This window comes from Scleropages formosus, chromosome 12 (assembly GCF_900964775.1).
Source record: "Scleropages formosus chromosome 12, fSclFor1.1, whole genome shotgun sequence".
Lineage (NCBI taxonomy): Eukaryota > Metazoa > Chordata > Actinopteri > Osteoglossiformes > Osteoglossidae > Scleropages > Scleropages formosus.
Genome location: NC_041817.1, coordinates 23,267,337 through 23,288,652, shown reverse-complemented (window position 1 = coordinate 23,288,652; position 21,316 = coordinate 23,267,337). Strand labels below are relative to the sequence as shown.

Below are 21,316 nucleotides of genomic sequence, written 5' to 3'. Positions count from 1 at the left end.
TTTGGCTCTGTTCTTCTGATCTTCCTGTTCTCTCTTTCTCCCTCCCCGTTTTTTCCACGTCTCTCTCTCCCTCTCTCTTCCCTGTCCTTGCCGAGTTTAGCCAGAAGAAGTCTGGCTCGTCATCTGACGATTCGGATACCGATATCGCTCCCTGGCTCGTACCAGCCCCACCCGTTCGGCAGCAGCTGGACATGGCCACTAGTAACCAGTACACACCTGGAGGCCCCATCCTCCCCGACCTCACGACTCGCAGGTCGCTGCACGGCTACGAGTGCACAGGAACGCCCCCCTAACTGCACAGCTACCCTAGAGATGCCCCTGGCATACTAACGTTCTCTTTAAGATTATAGCAGAGACTTGAAACAAGCCTTAAGGATTACGAAACTCCTGAAGAATATGTATGAATTATTGCTACAAAGGGACATGGCAGATAATGTTTTTCGTACTTTTGTACATAGAGGGTGTATACTATAGGGGGAGCACAGTGTGGAGTACCTGTAGGCCTACCTGCTGAAATGGTACCAATACAAGTTGCTTCTTTCCCTCTGATCTCTGGTGTTCTTGCCTTTGCTCTGTTTTCCCAGTTCTCCTGCAATTAAAATCCTTTCCGCTTGTCTCTCTTCTTGCCCTCGTGCAGTCCTCACATGCAGCAATACACAGTCGTACCGCCTCACACAACCCAGCCACGGTTAGGGTTCTCCAGGCCAGATCCCACTGCTGGCCCCAGAGTGGTTAGGTGTGCGAAGGGCTCCGTGCTGGGCTCGCGTTACCTCTCCGAGCCTCACGTTGCCGCACAAGATCTCCTCCCCGACCTGGAGAACGACGACATGTTTGCCCGCCGCACCCGTTCCTTCCACAGCGGCATCGACCTCGCCGGCTGGAAGCCCGAGAGCAGAACAAGGGTTGCCGCGCGCTCCTGGCTGGAGGCCAGCATCGTCACCCAGCCCAGGAGGGGCGAACGCGTAACGCCTGACATCGAGAGAGACGACCTGGTCTTCCGCAAGTTCAACCAGCCCAAAACCGATCGGCCCCCCTCGGGCGCCCCTGACGTGTACCGTGCCCTGCCTGTTCCTGAGCCCTGGTCCCTGCCTGCCAAACTACAGACCCGTCTTCTGTGCACCCCCTGCCCCCTTGAGCACGGGGAGAAGACCAGGGACAGAGACGGGAGGCGTCGGGAACACGTTGCTAGCGACGACATGCTCCTCCGGAGGCTGGGAGCGGGGCAGCCGCAAGGGGCGGGCCATCCGTCCCTGGCCGCTCAGCCTATCCCTGGCGTGCCTTCCTCCTGCAGCGACGCGGACATGAACAAATGGCAGGCGATCCGTGAAGCCAGCCGCCTGCGCTACAAGAAGAAGCTGATGGTGGAGAGGTTAGGCTTTTTGAAGCTTAAAGAGTGAGCGGCCCTCCCCTTCGACGCATCTTTTTCCACCCGGTTTTGGCTTTTCATTTCACGCGTGGCCTAACCCCAGTAGAATGTGACTCGGGCGCTTTAAACGTGACACAGATTTAAATTGCGTTTTGTGAAAGAGACTGGTCAAGGAGGTCTTGGCGAAAGTACCGAAGGTGCCTCGTCTTAGGAGCAAGACAATTCAACAAAGAAAAGTATGGTTTAGTGCGGAAACCCACCCGAATAGAGTTTATTCAGCCTGCACGTAATAACCGAATAGGCCTTTGTCTGCAGTAACCACATGGGCCGGGTGTTTTAAGAAGCCGCAGGTTAAACCGAACGAGGGCAGGGCAGTCCTTACTCGTAGGCCTTTGATGGAAGTCTTTTTCGGCGAGTCAACGGACACTCTGCCTTCCTGAAATCAGTCAAGGAGTGCTATGTACAGCTGTTTTTGAATGTCATTTCATTCATTGTCTTACCAAAAGCCTTATGCGCAAAGGAAGCGCTTGAGTCGCGTAGTTGAAGCGATGCCTTTATTGTTGGACTGTTTTGGTTTTTAAATCTCATATTCCAAAGAGATGCTGTGCTCTGCTTAAATGAGGTTTGCCTGTGACGTGAACTGGAACTGTACTCGTGATTCAATAAAAACAAACCAGCTTTAAGGCTTTTTGCCATGTGTAGTGTATGCGCTCGGGAGACTTTTTTTCTTTAATTTATTTTTTAAACCCCCCCCCCCCCCGCTTCCAGAATCGCACCTATATTCGAGTGTGAGGTTTGCCTTCCTGGCTCATGGTGGAGAATTCACACAGGTCTGGGAAGGCTGCAGTGCAGTGAGCAGGGAAGCGAGGAGCAGTTTTGACTTTAAGGGTCCAGCAGAAGGCACCTTCTCGTGGAGGTTTTAAACACCGCAGCATTTTACACTTTGTTTGAAATTCTCTCATCTCCCTGCAGCTTTTGTAGGTGTTTGTAGAACCGAACGTTTCCAAGTTAACATGTGACGCCTTGGTTACAGAAACATTGCCAGCCAGCATTATTCATGTCCCGTATTACACCACACAAGGGACTTTTCGGCTGGATGACAGAACCTCAGCTGACTGCTTTCAAAAATAATTCACATTTATGATCCCGGTGGACATTTTTTCTTTTCTGATGTAGGTATTTGTAGAAATGCTATTAAAGGGGATCTACACCAAAACACTGTACATTAACAAAGGGGTGACTAGCGCTGCAGATTCTGTAAGAGGGGAAGAAACTCAGACTTTCCAATGACATCATCTTCCTCCCTGCAGTCTCCAACTAAAAGTGAGTTATTTCTGACTTCCAAAGTGTTTTTGTCCACTTCTGGGGCTGTGGCGTGTGATGGGACCAAAGTGCTGTCTTGAAGGAGTTTGATGGGATGTTGTGCTACCTGGAATTGTTCTTGGCTTTGTGGTGCTCATCATCACGAGACCCCAGTGACTGCACCGTGACTGTGAGCATGTGCTGCAATTCCCCTGGCTGTGTGTGTGTGTGTGTGTGTGTGTGAGAGAGAGAAAAACACACAGCCCCATGTGACCTGGTGTGTCTGTGGTTGTCTTTGCTCTCCTAGACTTCTCCAGAAACGCTCTGGTAGAGATGGGTGAGTGTTAAATCCACGTCCGTGCTGATCCATGCTGCCCCCCCCCCCTTCGCTTGCTGCTGCTGTTTAACACGTCCAGTTGCTTTTGGATCCTTCAGCATGAAGTGCTGGAATGTACAGATGTTTAATTTTCAAGTGGTTAACGTCACCAAAATTGGCCAGCAATGATGTGTGTTCCCATAAAGTATAATTGGCAAGAGGCTGGTGTTTCTGCCTCCGGGAGTCTGGGTTTTGGTAGTTACTCCCCAGATGTGCCCTGCAGTGCCTAGCAGGTAAGTAATGTTCCTGCCACCGGGAAAGTCTGGTGCATTGAATGGCTTTTTGATTTGATTCCTGGCTGAAAGCGCAAGCGCTGCCTAACTTTGAATGTGACGCCTGCTTGAAGTATGGCTCGTGCGCAACGTGAAAAAGTCTGCTGCATAGGCACCGTCTCCATAGCAGTGCTGCTTGAGTTTTGCATTTGAAATATTTGTGCATTCATGCTCAGCTGAAATGGAAATATTTTGTGTGAGATCCTTGCCCATGGGAATATGTTGAAGAGAGAGACACACACACACGCGCACACACACGCAATTTCTAAAACATCCAGAAAGTTTTTCAGTCATACCGGACTATGTTGATCCCTGTAATGGATTTCTGGAATGCACCAAAATGGAAATTCGAAAAATTTAAGAAAAAATAGTATAGCGGCTGCTGCAAACCAATTTATAGATGTCTAATCTTCATAGTTAAACTATTAATTTACTCAAAGTATCCACAATGTATTAATTGTCAAAAAGGACATTAAAATGTCTATAAGGTGTTTAAGAGTAGAACTTGAGTCATATCGTAGAACTTGGACTCAATTTCCCCAATCTTGTAAGTGCACGATTACCGTGTAAGCATTTAAGTTATTGCACAATCTGTTGAACAACATAAAAGCCATTATGCAGGTACTTGTGTAATGTGTACTGGTCCATATGGTGGAATGTGACAAAATAGACTTCACTCAATTTTCTTATGGTGTAATGCACTGCGGTATTTTTATCTGAGATGTTTGTGGCTTTGGAGGAAAGCCGTCTGATAAATGAATAAATCTGAGATGTAGAAACTGTGCCTGCAGTCTAACTTGATTTTGTAACTTGTATTTATTCATTTATCTGATGGCTTTTTTTGCAAAGCGACTTACAAAGTTAATATACCTACAATTCTTTTATACAGTTGGATACTTTGTATTTACTGGAGCATTTTTTTTTTTTGTGGTGAGTACCTTGCTCGAGGGTATTATAGCTGGAGGTGAGATTCGAACCTGTGATCTTTGGGTCCAAAGGTAGCTCTTCTAACCCGTACACTACCAACTATTCCTATAATAATAATTGCTAAGAATTACTTGGTATTTATGCAGGAAATTCCTGAGCAGTCAAATAGAAGGTACTTCTTGCTTCAGCAGTTTCTCTTGAGGAAATTGTGCCTTTAAGGAAATAGCTTAAACACTTTTTGGTTGGAGCGTAACGTTTTTCCTCTCCCAGAGGAACCAGTTCTGAGAATAGAAGCACGACCGCGTGTGCCGTCTTTTGTCTCATTTTGCGTTGCGCCAACAGGAGCAAGTCTGTGGAGGACATCCCGGAGTCACCTGTCCTGCGGCAGGTGCGCTATGAGGACCTGCAGAGGATCCGCGCCCAGGTGAAGGAGTGTGAGGACAAGTGGCAGGATGTGAGTACCCCGACCACTAGGGGGCGGTAGCGACCACACCGGCACAGCCTGTGCTGCTGTCTGTCAGCTTCCCTCAGGAAACAATTTGGATCTTTTTAATGCAGTTCCATCTATCAAACGGCAAACGGCGGGTGTTTACTAGCAAACATCCTAGTGAAGACGAGATCCTTCGTAAGCGATGGTCAAGTTCACAATTAAATCTTGTCCCCCTCCTGCGGATGAGACCATCCACACTAAATGTCCTCCTGACGGAGGTTCTGTTGCTCTGTCATTTGTGAACCCATAACTGTGCTGCTGAGAAAATGTGAACTTTACTGCAGTGTGGAATCTGTGTCCTTGCCGGTTGGGCTGGAGTGCCGAACCAGAATGTGCGTTGGAGTCTCTGAGCTCTCTGTCGTAGTGCTACATGTAGGTCACGATAATGGCTCGATGCACGTGGGACGAGGGGCGGGAGGAGTCGACCGCGCGGAAGTAGGACACCTGAAAGCATCAGCCCCGCCCTTCGGTCCCCTGCCCGTGTGCTCTCTTGCATCTCTCCCTCTGTCCCCCCTGTCTGTGGATCCGCTGAAGAGTGAGGTTTCCTGCCTGTCTCCACCCCCTGCCCAGGACCTGACCAGGTGGAAGAACCGCCGGCGGAGCATAAACTCGGACATCGTGAAGAAGAAGGAAGAGCGAGATCAGATGGAGCTCATTGCCAGCGGGAGCAGCACCAGGAGGTCCAGGACCTTCGGAGAGGTGCAGGAGGAGAGGTACGGATCTGGCTTCCTCGTGACAGGCCATCGCTGGGGCCAAATTTAGATCTATTTGGCGGAGCGCAGTTGTGCGCACGCTCACGGTTATCGAACGTGCGGCCATTCAATGTTCTGTAGCACTTTTTTTTTTCTCTCCCCCCTATTAAAATCTGCAATGTAAATATGTGATCTTAAGAACACAGTTATCAGTCTTGCTGGAGAAGTCTTTGAAATGTATACAATGGGTACTGAAGGGCAACCATGCAGTGTGCTGATTAGCATATGGAAATGTAGCTCATTTGAATAACACGTATCTGTCATTTTCATACTCAAAGACAACTGCTTGCAGTGTTTCTGTCCTCGTTTTTTCGTTTTGGCTGAATGAACTGGTAATTTCACGTGTCTTTTGTGTGAATTAAGTCCTTCGTGCAGCAGACGGACATCCTCGTTCTGGTTTTGTCCGCTCGGGTAGAGTAAGAGTGGAACCTAACAGCGGCTCGCGCTCCACCCCCTGTGGCCCCTCTGTGTCGCTGTAGGGACAGTAGAGAACAGGATACCCTTGGCAGCAACGGCAACATGCTGTCCTCGTCCAGTGTCCAGGACCCCGCCTCCGAGATCAGGCCCCTCGCAAAGATCCAGCTGGGCCAGAACTACACTATCAACACAACACCCACCCAAGGGCCTGATACCCCTGCACCACAATCTGGTCCTACCCAGCAACTGTTTAGCTCTGCCCTGCCATCCGATAGCCCCGCCTCATTGTCTGATGGCCCTGCATCTCTAACCGATGGCCCCGCCCTATCATCCATCAGTCCCGCCCCATTAATGTCTGCACCGCCCCCTTCGGCCCAGAACAGCACCGACCGGGGCGCCGACACAAAGCGCCCCAGCTCGTCTACAGAGATCTCTGCCAGCTTCTCAAACCAGATCCTCGCAGCGCAGCCAGCAGAGCGGAGCCCCAGTCCTCCTTACGCCCACCGTTCCATGGAGGCCAAACCGGGGACGGCTCGGGTTTCGGTCTCCCTCCCCAGGAGCTACCAGCGGTCAGACGGCTCGCGCCTCACCTCCGTCGTCACGCCCAGGCCTTTCGGGACGCAAGCGACTCGGATCTCCTCGCTGCCGCGGAGCTTCATCGTGAGTCATGCCGTAACTTTCTCTCCGTGACCAGTTGTCGTCACGCCGCCCTTTGAGAGGCAGGCGCACAGGGATGAGGGGGTTCGCTGCGTGTGCTGTCCCAGCAGGGGGCCTCGTGTTACCTGTTGCTACCTGATCGCTTTACAATTTGCATGAATAATGAAACGGCTTCAAGGTCTATTCAAGCAGAATGGCCAGACTGTCCGCTTCATTCTGTTGAATTTCCATGTTTGTGCAAATCCTCTCGGCTCCCCTTCCTGTTGTTTGAACCCTAAATGTTTCCGACGCCCTTTAATTCAAGAGGTCACAGCTGTAAGTGACAGCATGAAAATGCATGGGAATGTTTTATTCTTAAAGTCCAGGTTACGCTGAAGATCGAGTCCACTGTGTGTCGTTGATCCTCGACCGCTCTCCGCAGATGGACGACTCGCACAAGCGCTTCAACGGCGAGGCAGGCACCGCTCACAGAGCCTCTGTGCCCAGCCGCTACAGCCAGTTCTTGACGTCGGAGGACGAGACGCGCTCCCAGTCCAGCTCCGTGCAGAGCAGCAATGAGGATGAAGAGGAAGAAGAGCACCAGGAGGAGCTTGGCCCGCCACCACCATCGTCGTCATCAAACCCAGGGACTAGCGAGGTGGTTCCTCAGCCCACGATGGTGTCCCAGCTCAGTACCACCACTGATGGAGATGGCCCACAGGTAAGTCTCTCCAGTCCTACCTACACACACCTCTTTGCACGGGAGAAACCTTGACTGTAGCTCAAGGTTTCGCCTGGATTTTATTTTTTAATTATTATTGCTTATTCGTTCAACTGTTGCTTTTCTTCAAAGCGACATACAATGAGGTTTGTGCACTAAACTGCTTGCCCATTTTTACAGCTGGATAATTTTTATGTGTCAGTTTGAACCTATACCCTTTTGATTGCAAGGTGTGTCAGCTCTAACCACCGCACCACCTTCTGCCCCCAGATTAGGTCAAGAGGTGAAGTAAAACCAGGTCGGGCATCTCTGGATCCAGCCCTACCTTTTCACGATTGTGAACGTGGTCTTTCATAGAAATTTACCACACCTACTGTACATTTATTAATCTAGCTGACACTTTTTCTCTAAAGCGACTTCAGCCCACGCACCGTATTCACCAGGGTGACTTAAACTGTTAGATACAGTATCAATGAGCCGCTCATCATTCATATGAGGGAAACACACTTTCTGTCACATCCATACAATTTTTTTTTTCATCACTAGTTCTCCTGAATTGCATGTCTGTACTGTGGGAGGAAACCAGAGCACCCAGAGGAAAAAGTCATGGAGAAAATGCAAATTCCACACAGACTAAGCAGGGGTTAAACCCCCGTCCCCTTGCGCCGCCCAGGCGCTGTGAGACAGCAACACTGCTCGCTGGGCCACCGTGCCCCCTACACCTAACAGAATTTAATTCAAACAAATTGCAAAACATTTTTGGTCCAGCAGACTGCACAGCGTCCACTTGCAGGTATTTTACCTGCGTTTGTACCTCTCCTGCAGCATGGTATGTCAGTAAGGCGGTAATGGGCATCCTGCTAGACCCAGAGGACGTCGCTGGACGCTGCTGGCTGCTCCGGGGGGGCTAGGGTTACCGTGGAGACGGGCGACACTAGATCTGTGCGGCTGAGTGTCTCTTTCCGCCTTTCAGGAATATTACAGTGACATGAGGATCAGTCTGAACCAGAAGCCCAACAGCAGCCGTGACTTCGGCTTCCAGACCAGCTGGGACTCGACCGGGGCCCGCGTCAAGTCCGTCCAGCCAGGTAAAGCTCGGTTCGCTACGTCTCGCTCATGGCTCAGCGCTCAGCGGTCCACGTTGTTTTCTGACAGCAAACTCACTTCGTCTCACTCCACAGAACAATTAGCCTTCCTTGCAAGTTCAATCCCTGAACATTCAGTGCTCAGGAAGAGCTGGTGACTCCTTCCGTTGGACCGCTCCAGTTTAGGGAAAGTTACGCTCAAGCCGTTTGTGAATTTACCCCCGTTTTAAACATTTTCGTCGCAGGCTTTGCTCCAGCCTGCAGCGCTTTCTAGTGCTTGTTGAGCGTCTGTTAGACGTGGGGGTGCAGGACTCGTAAATGAAGAGTGCGCTGGGTTGGTGCTGCGGGTAGCGGATGCAGCCCGTTCTGTGAGACGCCCATGAATGATTCATTCGGAGGTGCAGAGGTTCCCCGTCGCCCTGCAGGGAGCCCGCCGCCCTGCTTCCACTCATTTTCCGGTGCGGTATTCGAACCTCGAAGGACACCGGAGTCCAGCATTGGCACGAGTAGCGTGGATTATATATTATATATCACTCCTCCTACTTTCATTTCTGTTTGGCCGGACAGAGCGATAGCGTGCGAAATGGGTGAGAGCAGTTTGACGGAACTGCGAGCCGCTCCGCGTTGAGCTCGCCAGCTGGTGGTAGGCTGAATTTCACCACACATGCCAAGTCTATGTAGGACATATCCTTTCTAGGTCACGTCTGGTGAGCACAATCGCTAGGAAATACCCACGTCCCTGAGGATGGGTACCCGCTCATCGCGCTCGTGCAAACCGAGACGTTCGTCCGTCCACTCGTTTCTATACGTGGCTGAGATGAGACTGCGTTGCGTCTGCGTTGATGCAGAGTTGTATTGAGTACAATAGGATGTCAGTGGGATGCGTGTGTACACCTCATGTGGGCTATGTAAGGGGGTGTGGCTTTTTGCTGTAGCCCCTCCCCCAAGTGCCACACCTTTCTCCACCCTTTATCTCATAGGCAGTCCAGCAGAGCTGTGTAGGCTGCAGGTGGGAGATGTGGTCCTGGCAGTAGGTGGCCGCCGCGTGTCCGACATGAGCTACGATGAGTGGAAGGGCAGCCTGGAAGCAGCGCTGCAGCACGGCAGTTTGGTGATGGACGTGCGCCGCCACGGGAAGAATGGTAAGCCCCTCCCCTGAGCTACAGGCTCCACCTCGCTGCATTCCAGTAGCCGAAAGGGCACCTGGATAAAGTGGTCTCCTGAAGACAAGAGGCATCCTTGACACGTACAGGATTCATACTCTGAGCTGCTGCCTTCGGACTCCAAGGTCGCAGGTTCAGATCCCATCTTCAGCTGACCTTGAGCAAGGTACTTACCCTAAATTGATCCAGTGAATAAAAAAAAAAAAAAAAGCAAAATACCTAGCTATACAAATAGGTAAATAATTGTTGGTAGTTTAACAATGCAAGTCGCTTTGGAGAAAATTGTCAGTTAAAAGAATAAAGGTAAATGCAAGAAATCTGTTAATTTGGCCCAAAATGCTCCGTTGGGAGAATTTATGAGCTCTTAAAATGTCCAAACTTCAAAACGGACCCCAAACGCATCGCAGCAGAACCCGACCAGAGCCACAGACAAGGGCCAATCGTAGGAACTAACCAACCATTATTGGTGATCCCGTTGGGAACCCCCAAGTACCGAGCTCAGGTGTGGCCTGTTTGCTGAGGAAGGTGGTTTGTCTGTCTGACTGTTGGTCTGTCGCTCCTTCTCTGTTCCTGTAAGCACTGCGGGGCGGGGCGGGGCGGGGGGGTACCGGGCACATGGGAGTCCTGCCTAGTGGTGTTCGCAGCTTTGAGTCGCGATCGACTGTGTAATAAATGAAAAAATCTTGTGCCCCTCCCCCACACTGACCGCGCATCTCAGCCTGGGACAGCGAGCCACCTTCCCTGCCATTTAAAAGCCACAAAACCATCAATCTGACCAGTGTGGATCCGACACTTGTAGGTGGCCCCGAAAAGCACGTCATCTCTAGCTTGGAGAGAAATTCCGGAACTTTGTCTGCAGAAACCCCCACAAAGACAGAGGAGCGTAGAATTCAGCCTGTCAACGTAAGTGTCACCGCGCTCATGGCGACCGCACGGTCGGCAGAAATTGAGGATGCAGTTAGATTTTTGTGAGCAAGCGAAAGTTTTAGACAATTGAAATGCTTAGTGTACCTCAGTCCCTTCCATCATGCTACGGGTTCAACGGAAGTTGGCTGTATATCTGAAATTAAAGCTGGCTTTTATTTTTTAATTCTAATTTTAATTGGGGTCTTTGGTAAGCTGACGAAAAAAGGCCGTTAATGAGAGCTGCATGGTTTGCGTTTCCAGGATCTCCCAGCTAAAGGGGTAAACGGCGGTTTCCGTGACGAATCGGTGACGGTGAGACACAAAGGTAGGTAAACGCCGGTTTCCCAAAGTCTTGACTGCAGCATAAATGAACGTGAAAAATGATTTGCTGCCGAGTTCGATCGTCTGTGTTCAAATTTTGGTTCGACGCCAACTGTTTTGCTTAGGAATTTCACCTACGTGTTGCGATGTCCTGCTCAGAAAGCACGGTGTGAATGATCACTCGGTGGCGGAGATGTTTTCAGGGCCGGTGCCGTTTGTCGGCGCGTCTCCGAGGTGACCTCTCGCCTCTCATGCTGTACACCTGTTCTGTCCCCATGTAGAACACGAGTCCATTTCTTTGCGAAACTTAAAAAGGAGATCCGAGTTTTTTGAGCAGAAAGGTAAAAGCGTAAAGTTATAAACCAGCGCCTGCAGGGGCTTTACTGCTTGGGTCGGCAGCTCGCTTTTGGCTGGGGCGGCTTGTACCATCCGGCGCTGAAGCCGGGGCCTTCATCTCTACATCTTCTCATTTAACCAGCGCTGTAATGCCCTTTATTCTCTCTTCAGGCTCCTCAGGGTTTGCGTTCAGTTCACTCGTCTACCTCTGTGGTAAATAAGATGCCACGTGTGCGGTGCTCCAGTGTGTGCCCCCCCCACTGCCATTCAGAGTCCATAACTCTCTCTCTCTCTCACACACTCCACACATTCACACCTGGAAAACTCCAGGTTTCTTGCAATCTGTTCTGAGGCTTTCCCTCTCGTGGAGTTCAGTGTTGTGATTTGTACCTGCTTCGAGTCGCAGTCAAAAGTACTCGCACCCCGTATTTGGGAAATACATGCAAAGCAAATAAAATAAGGCCGCGTGCAGTATTTCTTAGCTTGGTGTGTTTACCCAGAGCGTGGTCCCCATTCCGTGAAACCCATCGTAAGTCAAATGTCGTTAAGTCAACAATGCGTTTAATACGCACCTCTGCATGACAGGCTGGGAGATGCGGATCGCTGCCGCTGCCCAGCATCGCGAGAGAGTATCGCTCTGCATATTGGCGGGGGGGAAAAAAAAAATCAAAATTCAAAAATCAAAGTGCGGTTTCTACCGAATGTCTGTCGCCAGCTCACAGTCGTACAGTCCAAAAAAATCGTAAGTCGAACCGTCGTAAATCAGGGACCGCCTGTGTGTGGAATGCAGTGGACGCTTTCGTCTGATCCACAGAGCATTAATCTAGAGAGGAATGTTACATTAATGAGTCATAACCAAACTGTATCTGATATCCCGTTCAGCACTTCGTGACAAACGGACCTAGACCAGCGACAGGTACTCGGCGCATCAACGCGGCACATGAAGCCAACATCTGATCCTTTTTAAGGTTCAGAAGATAACTCCCTGAGACACACAGTGGAGCTTAGTGGTTAGAGCTGTCGTCTTGAGATGGACGGTCTCAGATTCGAATCCCCGCTCCTGCTGAAGCACCTTTGAGTGAGGTACTTACACTTAATTACCCCAGTAAAAATGACCCAGGTTCATGAAAGTATGATGCTTTGTGTCTCTTAGGTACCTTGGTCAGAAGTGTTCATTTGTGCTCTACGCACCTCATTTTTAATGAGAATATTTAAAAGTTTCGGCAACTGTAAGCACCAAAGGGGTGTGAATACTTTTGTCGGTGAGATCTTCCTCCGTTTCTGAAGGCGTTACTGGACCGCATGTTGAGGAACCAGAGCAGCATTCTGAGGAGCACTTATTTCACCAATTTGTCTGTTTTGGTCAGATTGTTCTCCATCCCCATTCCTAGAGAATGCTTCGTGTAGCTGTCTTGACCAGGTCCACGACGCCCTTATTGCATTCAGACGCCGATCCTTTTGCATGCGTTACCTGTCGTGACTCGGGTCCATACAGCACCTGCTAATACCAGCTCTTGTGCATGTTTGTGCGCACGGTAACATGGGATCCTCTCGCCTCGGCTGGTTTTACATCTGCAGCATGCATGTGCTCGCATTTTTTGCATGTTCTCCTCCAGAAATTTAGCACCTTTCTCCTGCATCTTCTGTGACCAGTGATTAGGAGACACGGGTTTGACCATGACGGTGTGGGGGGGGGGGGGGAGTTTTGTGTTGTGATCAGCTGTAGTTTGTCTTTTTCAGCTGGTAGAATTAGGTGCACATGTGTAAAATTGAGATTGCATGAGCTAGGCTTGAACTTCAGTATTTGGAGAATTTGTATGAAGCCTCCAGGTATGCAGCAATGTGACGGCGCTCCTCTCTTGCTCTCTTGGCAGGCGGCTCCGACTCTGCAATATCAGATGTAAGTAATTTCCTGATGTTGGAAGACCATTTGGAGTCATTACCACTTTCTCCCTTTGGAATAGGAAGTTTTTTTTTTTTTTTTTTTTTTTTGTGGGTTGCAAAAGGCAAGTTCTTATGCTCTTTTAGGTGCATCATCAAGGACGTAGTGAGTAACTTGTGCGGAAACTTTAATTTTAGTTTGAGTTCCTGGTGCTCACCTAACAGTCGGATCGGCGAGAATAATGTACTGTTAGATTTTTGGGGTGGCTGGAGTTCATCTGGGTTGTGACTGGAGCAACTCTTCCCTTGGTCCTGCCCTAGCTGCAAGTCCCCTCCCTTAGTACGACCTCCAACCGCTGGTCCTGGGACCCTGAGGAGGAGCGCAGGCGGCAAGAGAAGTGGCAGAAGGAGCAGGAGCGCCTCCTGCAGGTGGGCACCAGGAGACGACCTACACATTTAACCTCACGGGTCTCGTCTTCATCAGTTACGGCTTGGGCGCGTGATTCTTGCTCGGACAGTCGACATTGCGAAATAAAGCTGCGGTGAATTTCCATTTATTTCACCATACACACTTTAGTTTCTAACAGAGTCAGAGCGACAATCCAGAAGAGCTCCAGGAATGAACATGATAGCCCAGAGCAGGATGTTACCGGGAGGCTCGCACTAGGTCGTCATGGCGAAAAAGGCCGCTACACAAAAGCGCTCGATGGCGTAATCCATCCACGATGCGACACCTGATAGTCCAGCAGCCTTCAGCACTTGGTCGTTAGGTCTGCTTGACTTACTCTGCCTTTCGCCCGTGTGACTATCTGCACAGGAGAAATACAAGCGTGACCAGGAAAAGTTGGAGGAGGAGTGGAAGCGAGCACAGCAGGAGGTCGCAAAGGAGGACTCCGGGTCCAAAGAGGTAAGGCTTCCATCACCCTTGTATATGGTCAAGAGTCACAAGGAGTTGGGACCGCAAGTCTAACTTGATTTGTGTGTAACCCCGAAGGTACTTTTACAAATCACAGTAAACAAGATGGATAATACAGATGTATTAAAAAAACCTCAGACAAAGCTATAATTAAAAAAGTCAACTGTTCGTATAGTACGCTATACTTTAATTCGTTAATCCGTTATCAGTAGCCACTTGTTCATTGTCATGGTCTGGAGCCTATCCGAGAATCAGGGACAGGTCGTGAGGCAGGGTACACCCAACAGGGCGAGAGTTGATTGCCATATAGCACTTATGTTTAAATTAAAACTTTGTTTTCAGAAACTGTCACCTCCTCATTCTAATTCCTGGCATCACATAAGCATGTTAAGTGTTGGTTGGTTTCTGGTGACTTTCAGCTTTCTTTAGTATCTACAGAATCAAGACAAGCTTAATGATACAGATGTCCCCCAAATCATGTACAGCTAGGTTATGTAAAAAAAAAAAAGCTGTTCATTTAAAATTTTGATTATGAGTTGCAATAAAATTAAAGGTAATATCAAATGAAATATATAGTATTCTTGTTTTTGGTCTTCAGCACAAACACAAATGCGTTTTACTGCCAACTAGTGGTGGTACTTTGAAATGCAGGCAGTTGCTGCTCTGCAACAGGAGTTTTAGAAAACAATGGTGAAAAAAATTCCAAAAAGTGCAAAATTTTTCATCTCCCACTTAATTGCGCACTCGTGTTTTAAGGTACATAGAAGGGTTTAGGGTTAGGGCTACACTGGTGCTGTTGTAGCAATAACGTCTCGTTGACATCGTTCACAGGATCAGAAAATATTGCAGCTGGAGAGCAGGAGCAGCATCACCTTCAGCTCCCACCAGGTCCCTCTGAGCGAGTCCACTCCTCCTTCCCTGGAGGAAGATCAGTGGGAAGCAGCTAGGGAGTGGGAGGAGGAAGAACGATGCCGGCGGGAACAGGAGGAGTGGAGGCAAAAGGAGCAGGAGGAACGGAGGCAGAGGGAGAGGCAGGAGGAAGAAGACAGGAGACGGTTCCAGGGCATTGAGGAGGAGCAGGAGAGCCACAGGCTGCAGGAGCAGCAGCAGTGGTGAGGGCCACGATGCTGTTAACACTAAAGCAGAACCAGGAGCCAGTCCCATCATGCATTGCAGATGTTCAAGTACAGGACTTTCTTGATAATGGCATCTGCTGCTTCCTTCCTCACCTGTGTCCTAGAGGCTCTGCTCTCTTCTCCGACCTGTTTGCTTTAGCGTAACGTCTCTGTAGATGTTGTTCTCCAGCCGTCGGTCTGGCTCCCCTCCTGTCTCTTCGCTGTCCCCGCTCTGAAGCTCTGCTTTTCTGTGCCTTGCTCTCCGCTGCTGCGACAGGCCGTGGCACTCGTGCAGGTTTTCCGAAGTTGCCCCCAAGGTGTCCGTGCGCAGCAGGTCAGTGGGCGTCGCCCTAATGCTCGTCGCTCTGAGGCCAGCCCTCGTTCCGCAATCGCCGCGGCTCTGCTCCTCGTTGCTGGCTTTTCCCGAGACCTTGCTGGAAAAATTTGCTTTTCGCTGCTGATTCAGAGAAGGCGTGTGTTTAAAGGACTTTGCTCCAGATCCCTTATGAACACGAGTCCTCTCTTGATTTCTGTTTTTCAGGGAGAAGTCAAAGTCCACTCCTGAGCTGGACGATGTGGACAAGCCAGCTAAAAGAGGTGCGTGTGCGTGGATGGATTTAAAGAGGTAAAATGACACTCCTGTCAGGAATGTGTAAGTGCTTTTAGGTAATGTGGTCTATGTGGGTATCAGAGTTCCTTGTGATAAGAGCATTCTAAGAATACTGGCACTTCAGCCCTTGAATATTCCAGTGATTGATGGGACGAACAGCAGCCTGGTCCTACGTGACTCTTCTCTCGCTGAATTATCAGCTTCCGATAGTTTAGATCCATCTTCGGCTGGAGCTCGCGTTGTCGTACTGGCATTGACCTGGAGAGGATGCCGTATAGAGGAATACGAGAGAACCCACCTGCGCTGCTCTGCCGCAGGCCGGCACGGTGTCCGGGGGGGCGGGGCCAAGTCGGTCCTGGAGCAGGAGCGTAGGGGAAACCGAGACTTCAGGGCCCAACGGTCGTTGGCCATAGCCAGCCTGGAGGCCAAGAGGAAGAACATCCTCAGCACCCTGAGCTACAGGGGCCCAGAGAGAGGTGGGCGTGGCCTGTAGTCACGGCAACCAATCAGGACTGCAACCATTTACCAAGCTGACCAATCTTAGCGGCTGGCAAATCGTACAAAGCTTACCAACGCCAGTAATTTGATGCTCTACCTAACACGTTTTTGGCAGAAAAATAAATGACCAATCAAGCAAAACAATCTGTTTGTTTTTAATCCAATATTAGCATCAGTAGCTGAATCGGCAGTCGGTTCAGCGCAGTGAAATTACTCGAGGTAAAATTACGAAATCCCTGCCTGATTAGATTTGTTGTTGCCGAGAATATGGGTGTTGTCCTCTTCCAGTCAGTGGGAGCCTCTCGAAAGAGACGGTTGTGGGGAAGTGGCCCCGCCTCCTCACCCGTAATGTCGCATCCCCATCCCTACAGTGAGCGGTGGCGAGGGAACCTGGAGCAGGGACTCGCAGCGGAAGAGGAGCACCCCGCTGTCCCAGGCCGAGCTGGAGCGTCAGCAGATCCTGCAAGAGATGAAGAAAAAGACGCAGCTCCTGACGGACAGCAGCTGGATCCGCCAGCGTAGCACCAGCGTGATCAACAAGGAGCCCGTCAACCTTGGGGGACACATCCGCAGGTCAGCGGCGAAACCTGCCGCACCAAGGTTGTGGGTTCAAATCCCGGGAGGGAAACTGCTGTTGATGAGGTCTGTAAAAGTGCAGCATCCTGTACGGACAGTAAGGCTGGTCAGCAGCAGACTGATCACCGAGGCCTGGACCTCCAAGTTCTCAGCTCTGTCCGCACTCTGGAACCAGTCACCATCTGCGTGGTTGTCCGCGATGACGGGAAGGCTCCAGATTAGTCACCGATTTCTCATTCTTGATGTTTCGGGCAGAGGGGGATCGATTTGAGCTCGCAAATGTCCCCTTCCGACAAATTAAATTAACAGCAGACGGGTAACGTTAGTCATCTGAAGCTCAAATATAATTGGCATTAACATTGATCTGCTTTGTCCGCCCACCAGAGGAGAGTCACTGGACAACCTTGACTCCGCCCGTCCTTGGAGGCCTTTGTCCTGGTCGTCAGTCTCCGCCTCCTCAGCCCCGAGCTACAGCCGGCCTCACTCGTCCTTGTCCACGTTGTCCTCGGCCTCCTCTCTGGGCTACGCTCGCTCTGGCGCTGCCACCCTGCCCAGCTCCTACTCCACGGGTTCTTTGAGACAGAGCCCCTGGTCTCAGCCACCCTCCGCTTCCCCAACCCCGCCGGGGGCCCCCGCCGAGGAGCCCGCCCCCGAATCCCGGCCCCCGTCGCAGCAGCGGACCAGGTACGACCCGCTCGGGGCCCTGGCTTCATTTTACGCTCACCTCGAGCTCCAAGCTCAAACTTCACCATCATTTCACCCTGCACATCACCCCCAGCAGCCTCTCTCCACAGTTGTAACATGTTAACTCCTTCATGTTCCATGAGTTCTGCTTGTCATGTCTTCCATAAGCGTGTTCCTCTGTTCTTAATGATGTGTGGCTTTTTTGGATCCCAATGTGTCCCCGAGTCTCAGAGAGGCCGGACCCCTCGGGGTGCCGCGCTGGTCCTCGTAGCGGGGGTAGGTGGGGGATTGGATGGCAAAGGGTGCCGGGCGTGGCCCTCCCGTCACGGCCTGTCTGATGTGTGACCCAGGTCAGTGAGCGGGAGGAAAATGTGCACGCTCTGCGACCTCCCGCTGGGCAAGGGAGCGGCCATGATCATCGAGTCCCTGGGCCTTTGTTACCATTTGAGTTGTTTCAAGGTGAGCGAGAGGCTCCGCCCCCTTTTGAGGAGGCCCCGCCCTCCCCCCCTTGAGGACATCTACTCCAGCCTGTCTGCAGTAATCAAGCTGACTCATTCCCACGTTACCGCTAACCTGATCTCTGCATCGTAGCCGGAATCCAAGCAGCTCCGTGACGTGAACCAAGGAAGCACCGAGTGTCCCTCTGAGCATCCCTGTTTAACACACTTTTTACCACGGTAGTTTGAGGAGTCGTACTGTAGAAGTTGTGGCTCGTTGACGATATGATTCTCCACACTGCAGCTACTGATTTAAGCACCAGGAGATGTTTGACTGCTTATTGACTGTTTCGGCTGCAGTTCGGACCCCGGTTTCCTTGGTCTTCGGGAGTTGCTTGTGTTCTGGCCGTCCAGCTTCAGAGCGCCAAATTCTTCACCCCGGACCGATCTGTGATCTCCGCGCTGTCCGCACCACCATATGCGCTTGTGTCTGTGTCTCTGGACCACAGGGCTGTTGCTGCTGCACCCAGGCCGAGCTCGTCTCTCTCTCTCTCTCTCTCTCTCACACACACACACCTACACCTCAGCGGATCTCTGGTTTGTGGTGGCGGCATCCCTGTTCTCCCACGCTGTCTATTCCCTCTGGCTTCTGGGTACCTTCCGTCACTTTCGGAGATCTTCTCTGGCTTGGCTGTGGGCGGAGCCTTGCTGGCTTGGCTGTGGGTGGAGCCTGGCTATATCGGCTGCGGGCGGGGTCTTAGTGTGATGCTCCTCCCCTTTGCCCTTCCAGTGCATCAGCTGCAAGTCCGACCTCGGGGGTTCTGAATCCGGAGCCGAGGTCCGAATCCGAAACAGACAGCTCTACTGCAACTCCTGTTACATCCGAATCAAAAGTGAGCAAAATCTTTTCTCCAACTACATGTTGAGAAGTAATGAAAATTCACATTATACCACCATAATAGCGTTTGTTGTTTTATTTTCCTTTTTAAACCTGTTTTTGTTTTTCTGAGTGTTCAGTCTTTAAACTTCATGGGTTTGCTTTAATTTTCTAATAAAATATACTAACATTACATTTAGTCAATGCTTTTCTCCAGAGCAACATATAATGTTAGTCTATTCACAATTATTTACCCATTTATACAGCTGGGTAATTTTACTGGAGCAAGTTAGGCTAAATACCTTGCTCAAGGGTACTAGAGCTGGAGATGAGACTCGAACCTGTAACCACTACACTACCAGCTGTCCCCACTGCTACTCTACATCCATCTCCCTTTATCCAAACTTACTTTGTTCCTGAAATCAATGAGCGTTTGGATACTGAAGAATCTCTTCCTGTTTTTTAATACTGATTAACAAGGAGTCGTCGCAGCAACATATACGGTATGATGTACTCTATACAGGTACATAGATATGCAGGTTAGTTGCGTGGCCGGTTTATTCAACTCGTTTTGTAATGTCAGCGAGAGTCGAAATGCGGTACTTGCAGGAGTTCGGTCGGGATGGTCCCGCCCGGAGGAGAAAGTCCTTCTGGACTCGGAGCGCAGATTAACAGCGCGGCCTTATAGGACTTTACCTTGTTTAAACCATGTTTTTTGTCCTCCCCGCAGGCGGTCAGCCCACCTCCATGTGACCTGACGTTACAGCAGATCGAGGAAGAAGCGAACTGAGAACGAGCGGTCGCGAACCCGAACCGACCGTTTCCAGCAGGCGGTCGCCCTCCGACAGCGAGGATATATCAATAAGTAATGATTCCGCGGACGTTAAATGTGCAGCCAACTTGTCAGCATCGTCTTTGTATGGCAGGTGGGGGAGGGGATGGGGGGGGCTGTCGGTCTTTATTAGCGTGGCGGTTTTTCTTGTCCAGAATATAAGGGACATGCATGATCCTGTATGCAATGGATGTTTATTAGAAACAATAGACAAATTCCATGTTGTGGCGTATTGCTGAGAACCTCCTGCCCGTCCGACAGAGCATCACCGTTAAATTGTTCATGTTAAAGCGGTTGAAACGTATTATTTTAATGCTTCCTTCCTGTTTTTGAGTGCTCTGCCCACTAGGTTTGTTTCCTGAACTGGGTATGTCTGAATTATTAATGTTGTTGTTGTTTACTTTTTTTTTTTTATGTGCCTTTTCTTTACGATGGTGAAGGCCGAGATTGCAGCAGCACATTTACGTTCAAACCTATTTGAAGTCGAACTAAACGGATGCTCTCGTCTCATTTTGAATTAAAGTAAACTTTGTTCAGTAATGTTTGTAAATAAAGTTGTGAAATCTGCATTTTTGAAGCATTTAAAATGTGTGGGTGTATCAATATTTGGACATAATAAACAGTATCTACCTGTTACTCGGTGGCTCGGGTCAGTTGCTCGGCACTCGATGGACATAGTGGTCCTCTGGCCTTAAGGCGCTTCGGATGCTTTTGAAAATGTTACGCTGTCTTTAAAACTCCACTATAGTGTATGTGTTATAATGACAATTAACACTGGTTTGCTGAAACTACACTTTTTTTTTTTTCCTCTTTTTCCCCTCTACATGGGGTATAATTGTCACCGTGACTTTTTTTATTATTTAAAACTACACGTAAGAAACCATTTAGAAGTAAATGGATAAAGATAAAAATTTTGGATGTACAATAGACATATTGCTCTTTAAAAAGCCTCTTTTGCAGATGTGCATCTAGAGTGAAATGTCCTTTTCGTATGAAAGAAGTCCATTGCCCGCAGTGCGTAACTCTTAAAATTCGTCCCGATGAAACGCAGTGTGGAAGATCCGGTTTTGTCAGCCGCCGAGGTGATGAATCTGAACCCAGACTTGTAGAATAAATATGTTTTACATCCACATTGCGGAACTCGCTGCGCGACGCAGAAACCGCAGCGGTCGGTGTTATATGGCCCGTGGTGAGCTTGGCCAACACCTGCACAAATGGTTTCTCCAGCATGGCGCTTCTATTTATTCACGTGTCATCACATCTTCCACATCACTTTATATTCATCTAGCAAAGTTCTCACGAGCAGCAAAGCGTGCGGTAAGGTGGGAAGCACATGGGACTTTTCACCAGTCGTCCCCTTGACAAATGCTTCCTTTGTCCTGCACATATTTCACCACGGTTTACACATTGAACGCTCGCTGTTTGTCTTGGGTAATATATTGTTTAAAAATGTATAACAGTCCTCCGGAGGCTAAAGCATCCATTAGCCTCTGTTTATTTTCTGCAGAGCATGTTTATTGTATTCTGAGTACATCTTGTGAGATGAATGCTGTCTGCTGAATTACACGTTTTAACCCCGTAAGGTCAGATTTACCACTCCCTCCAAGTGTGTGCAGTTCAGAATTATACTGCTCACTCCCATCTGGTTTCAATAGATATTTAAAAAAAAAAAAAAAAAAAAGCTTTTATGAAGTCATTTAATCCACTGGTTTATGCAGCATTTCATGCCTGTTAAGATTTAACTCTTTGTACCTTTAATGTGGTGCCAGCAGGGGGCAGTATCACCCTTAGAAATCTCAATGTACAGTTACATTATTTTT

General features: G+C 49.7%; 1 protein-coding gene across 2 annotated transcripts in view; it reads left to right on the top strand.

The window, feature by feature from the left end:
• The window catches only part of lmo7a (LIM domain 7a), a 52,013-nt gene extending 31,890 nt beyond the window's left edge, over nt 1-20,123 (top strand). The window contains exons 12-34 of one of the 2 annotated variants that reach the window (XM_029256653.1): nt 101-253; nt 638-1,369; nt 2,976-3,005; nt 4,586-4,697; nt 5,304-5,446; nt 5,965-6,562; nt 6,981-7,259; nt 8,233-8,347; nt 9,325-9,486; nt 10,226-10,410; nt 10,675-10,738; nt 11,016-11,075; nt 12,945-12,970; nt 13,273-13,380; nt 13,769-13,858; nt 14,699-14,979; nt 15,524-15,579; nt 15,793-16,068; nt 16,462-16,663; nt 17,051-17,350; nt 17,701-17,809; nt 18,578-18,680; nt 19,395-20,123. In XM_029256653.1, the coding sequence (XP_029112486.1) occupies nt 101-253; nt 638-1,369; nt 2,976-3,005; nt 4,586-4,697; nt 5,304-5,446; nt 5,965-6,562; nt 6,981-7,259; nt 8,233-8,347; nt 9,325-9,486; nt 10,226-10,410; nt 10,675-10,738; nt 11,016-11,075; nt 12,945-12,970; nt 13,273-13,380; nt 13,769-13,858; nt 14,699-14,979; nt 15,524-15,579; nt 15,793-16,068; nt 16,462-16,663; nt 17,051-17,350; nt 17,701-17,809; nt 18,578-18,680; nt 19,395-19,417 (4,207 nt within the window). In that variant the 3' untranslated portion in view covers nt 19,418-20,123. The remainder of the gene's footprint in view (nt 1-100; nt 254-637; nt 1,370-2,975; nt 3,006-4,585; nt 4,698-5,303; nt 5,447-5,964; nt 6,563-6,980; nt 7,260-8,232; nt 8,348-9,324; nt 9,487-10,225; nt 10,411-10,674; nt 10,739-11,015; nt 11,076-12,944; nt 12,971-13,272; nt 13,381-13,768; nt 13,859-14,698; nt 14,980-15,523; nt 15,580-15,792; nt 16,069-16,461; nt 16,664-17,050; nt 17,351-17,700; nt 17,810-18,577; nt 18,681-19,394) is intronic. The other variant, XM_029256652.1, reaches the window with a different exon arrangement.
• Nucleotides 20,124-21,316: the final 1,193 nt, after the last annotated feature.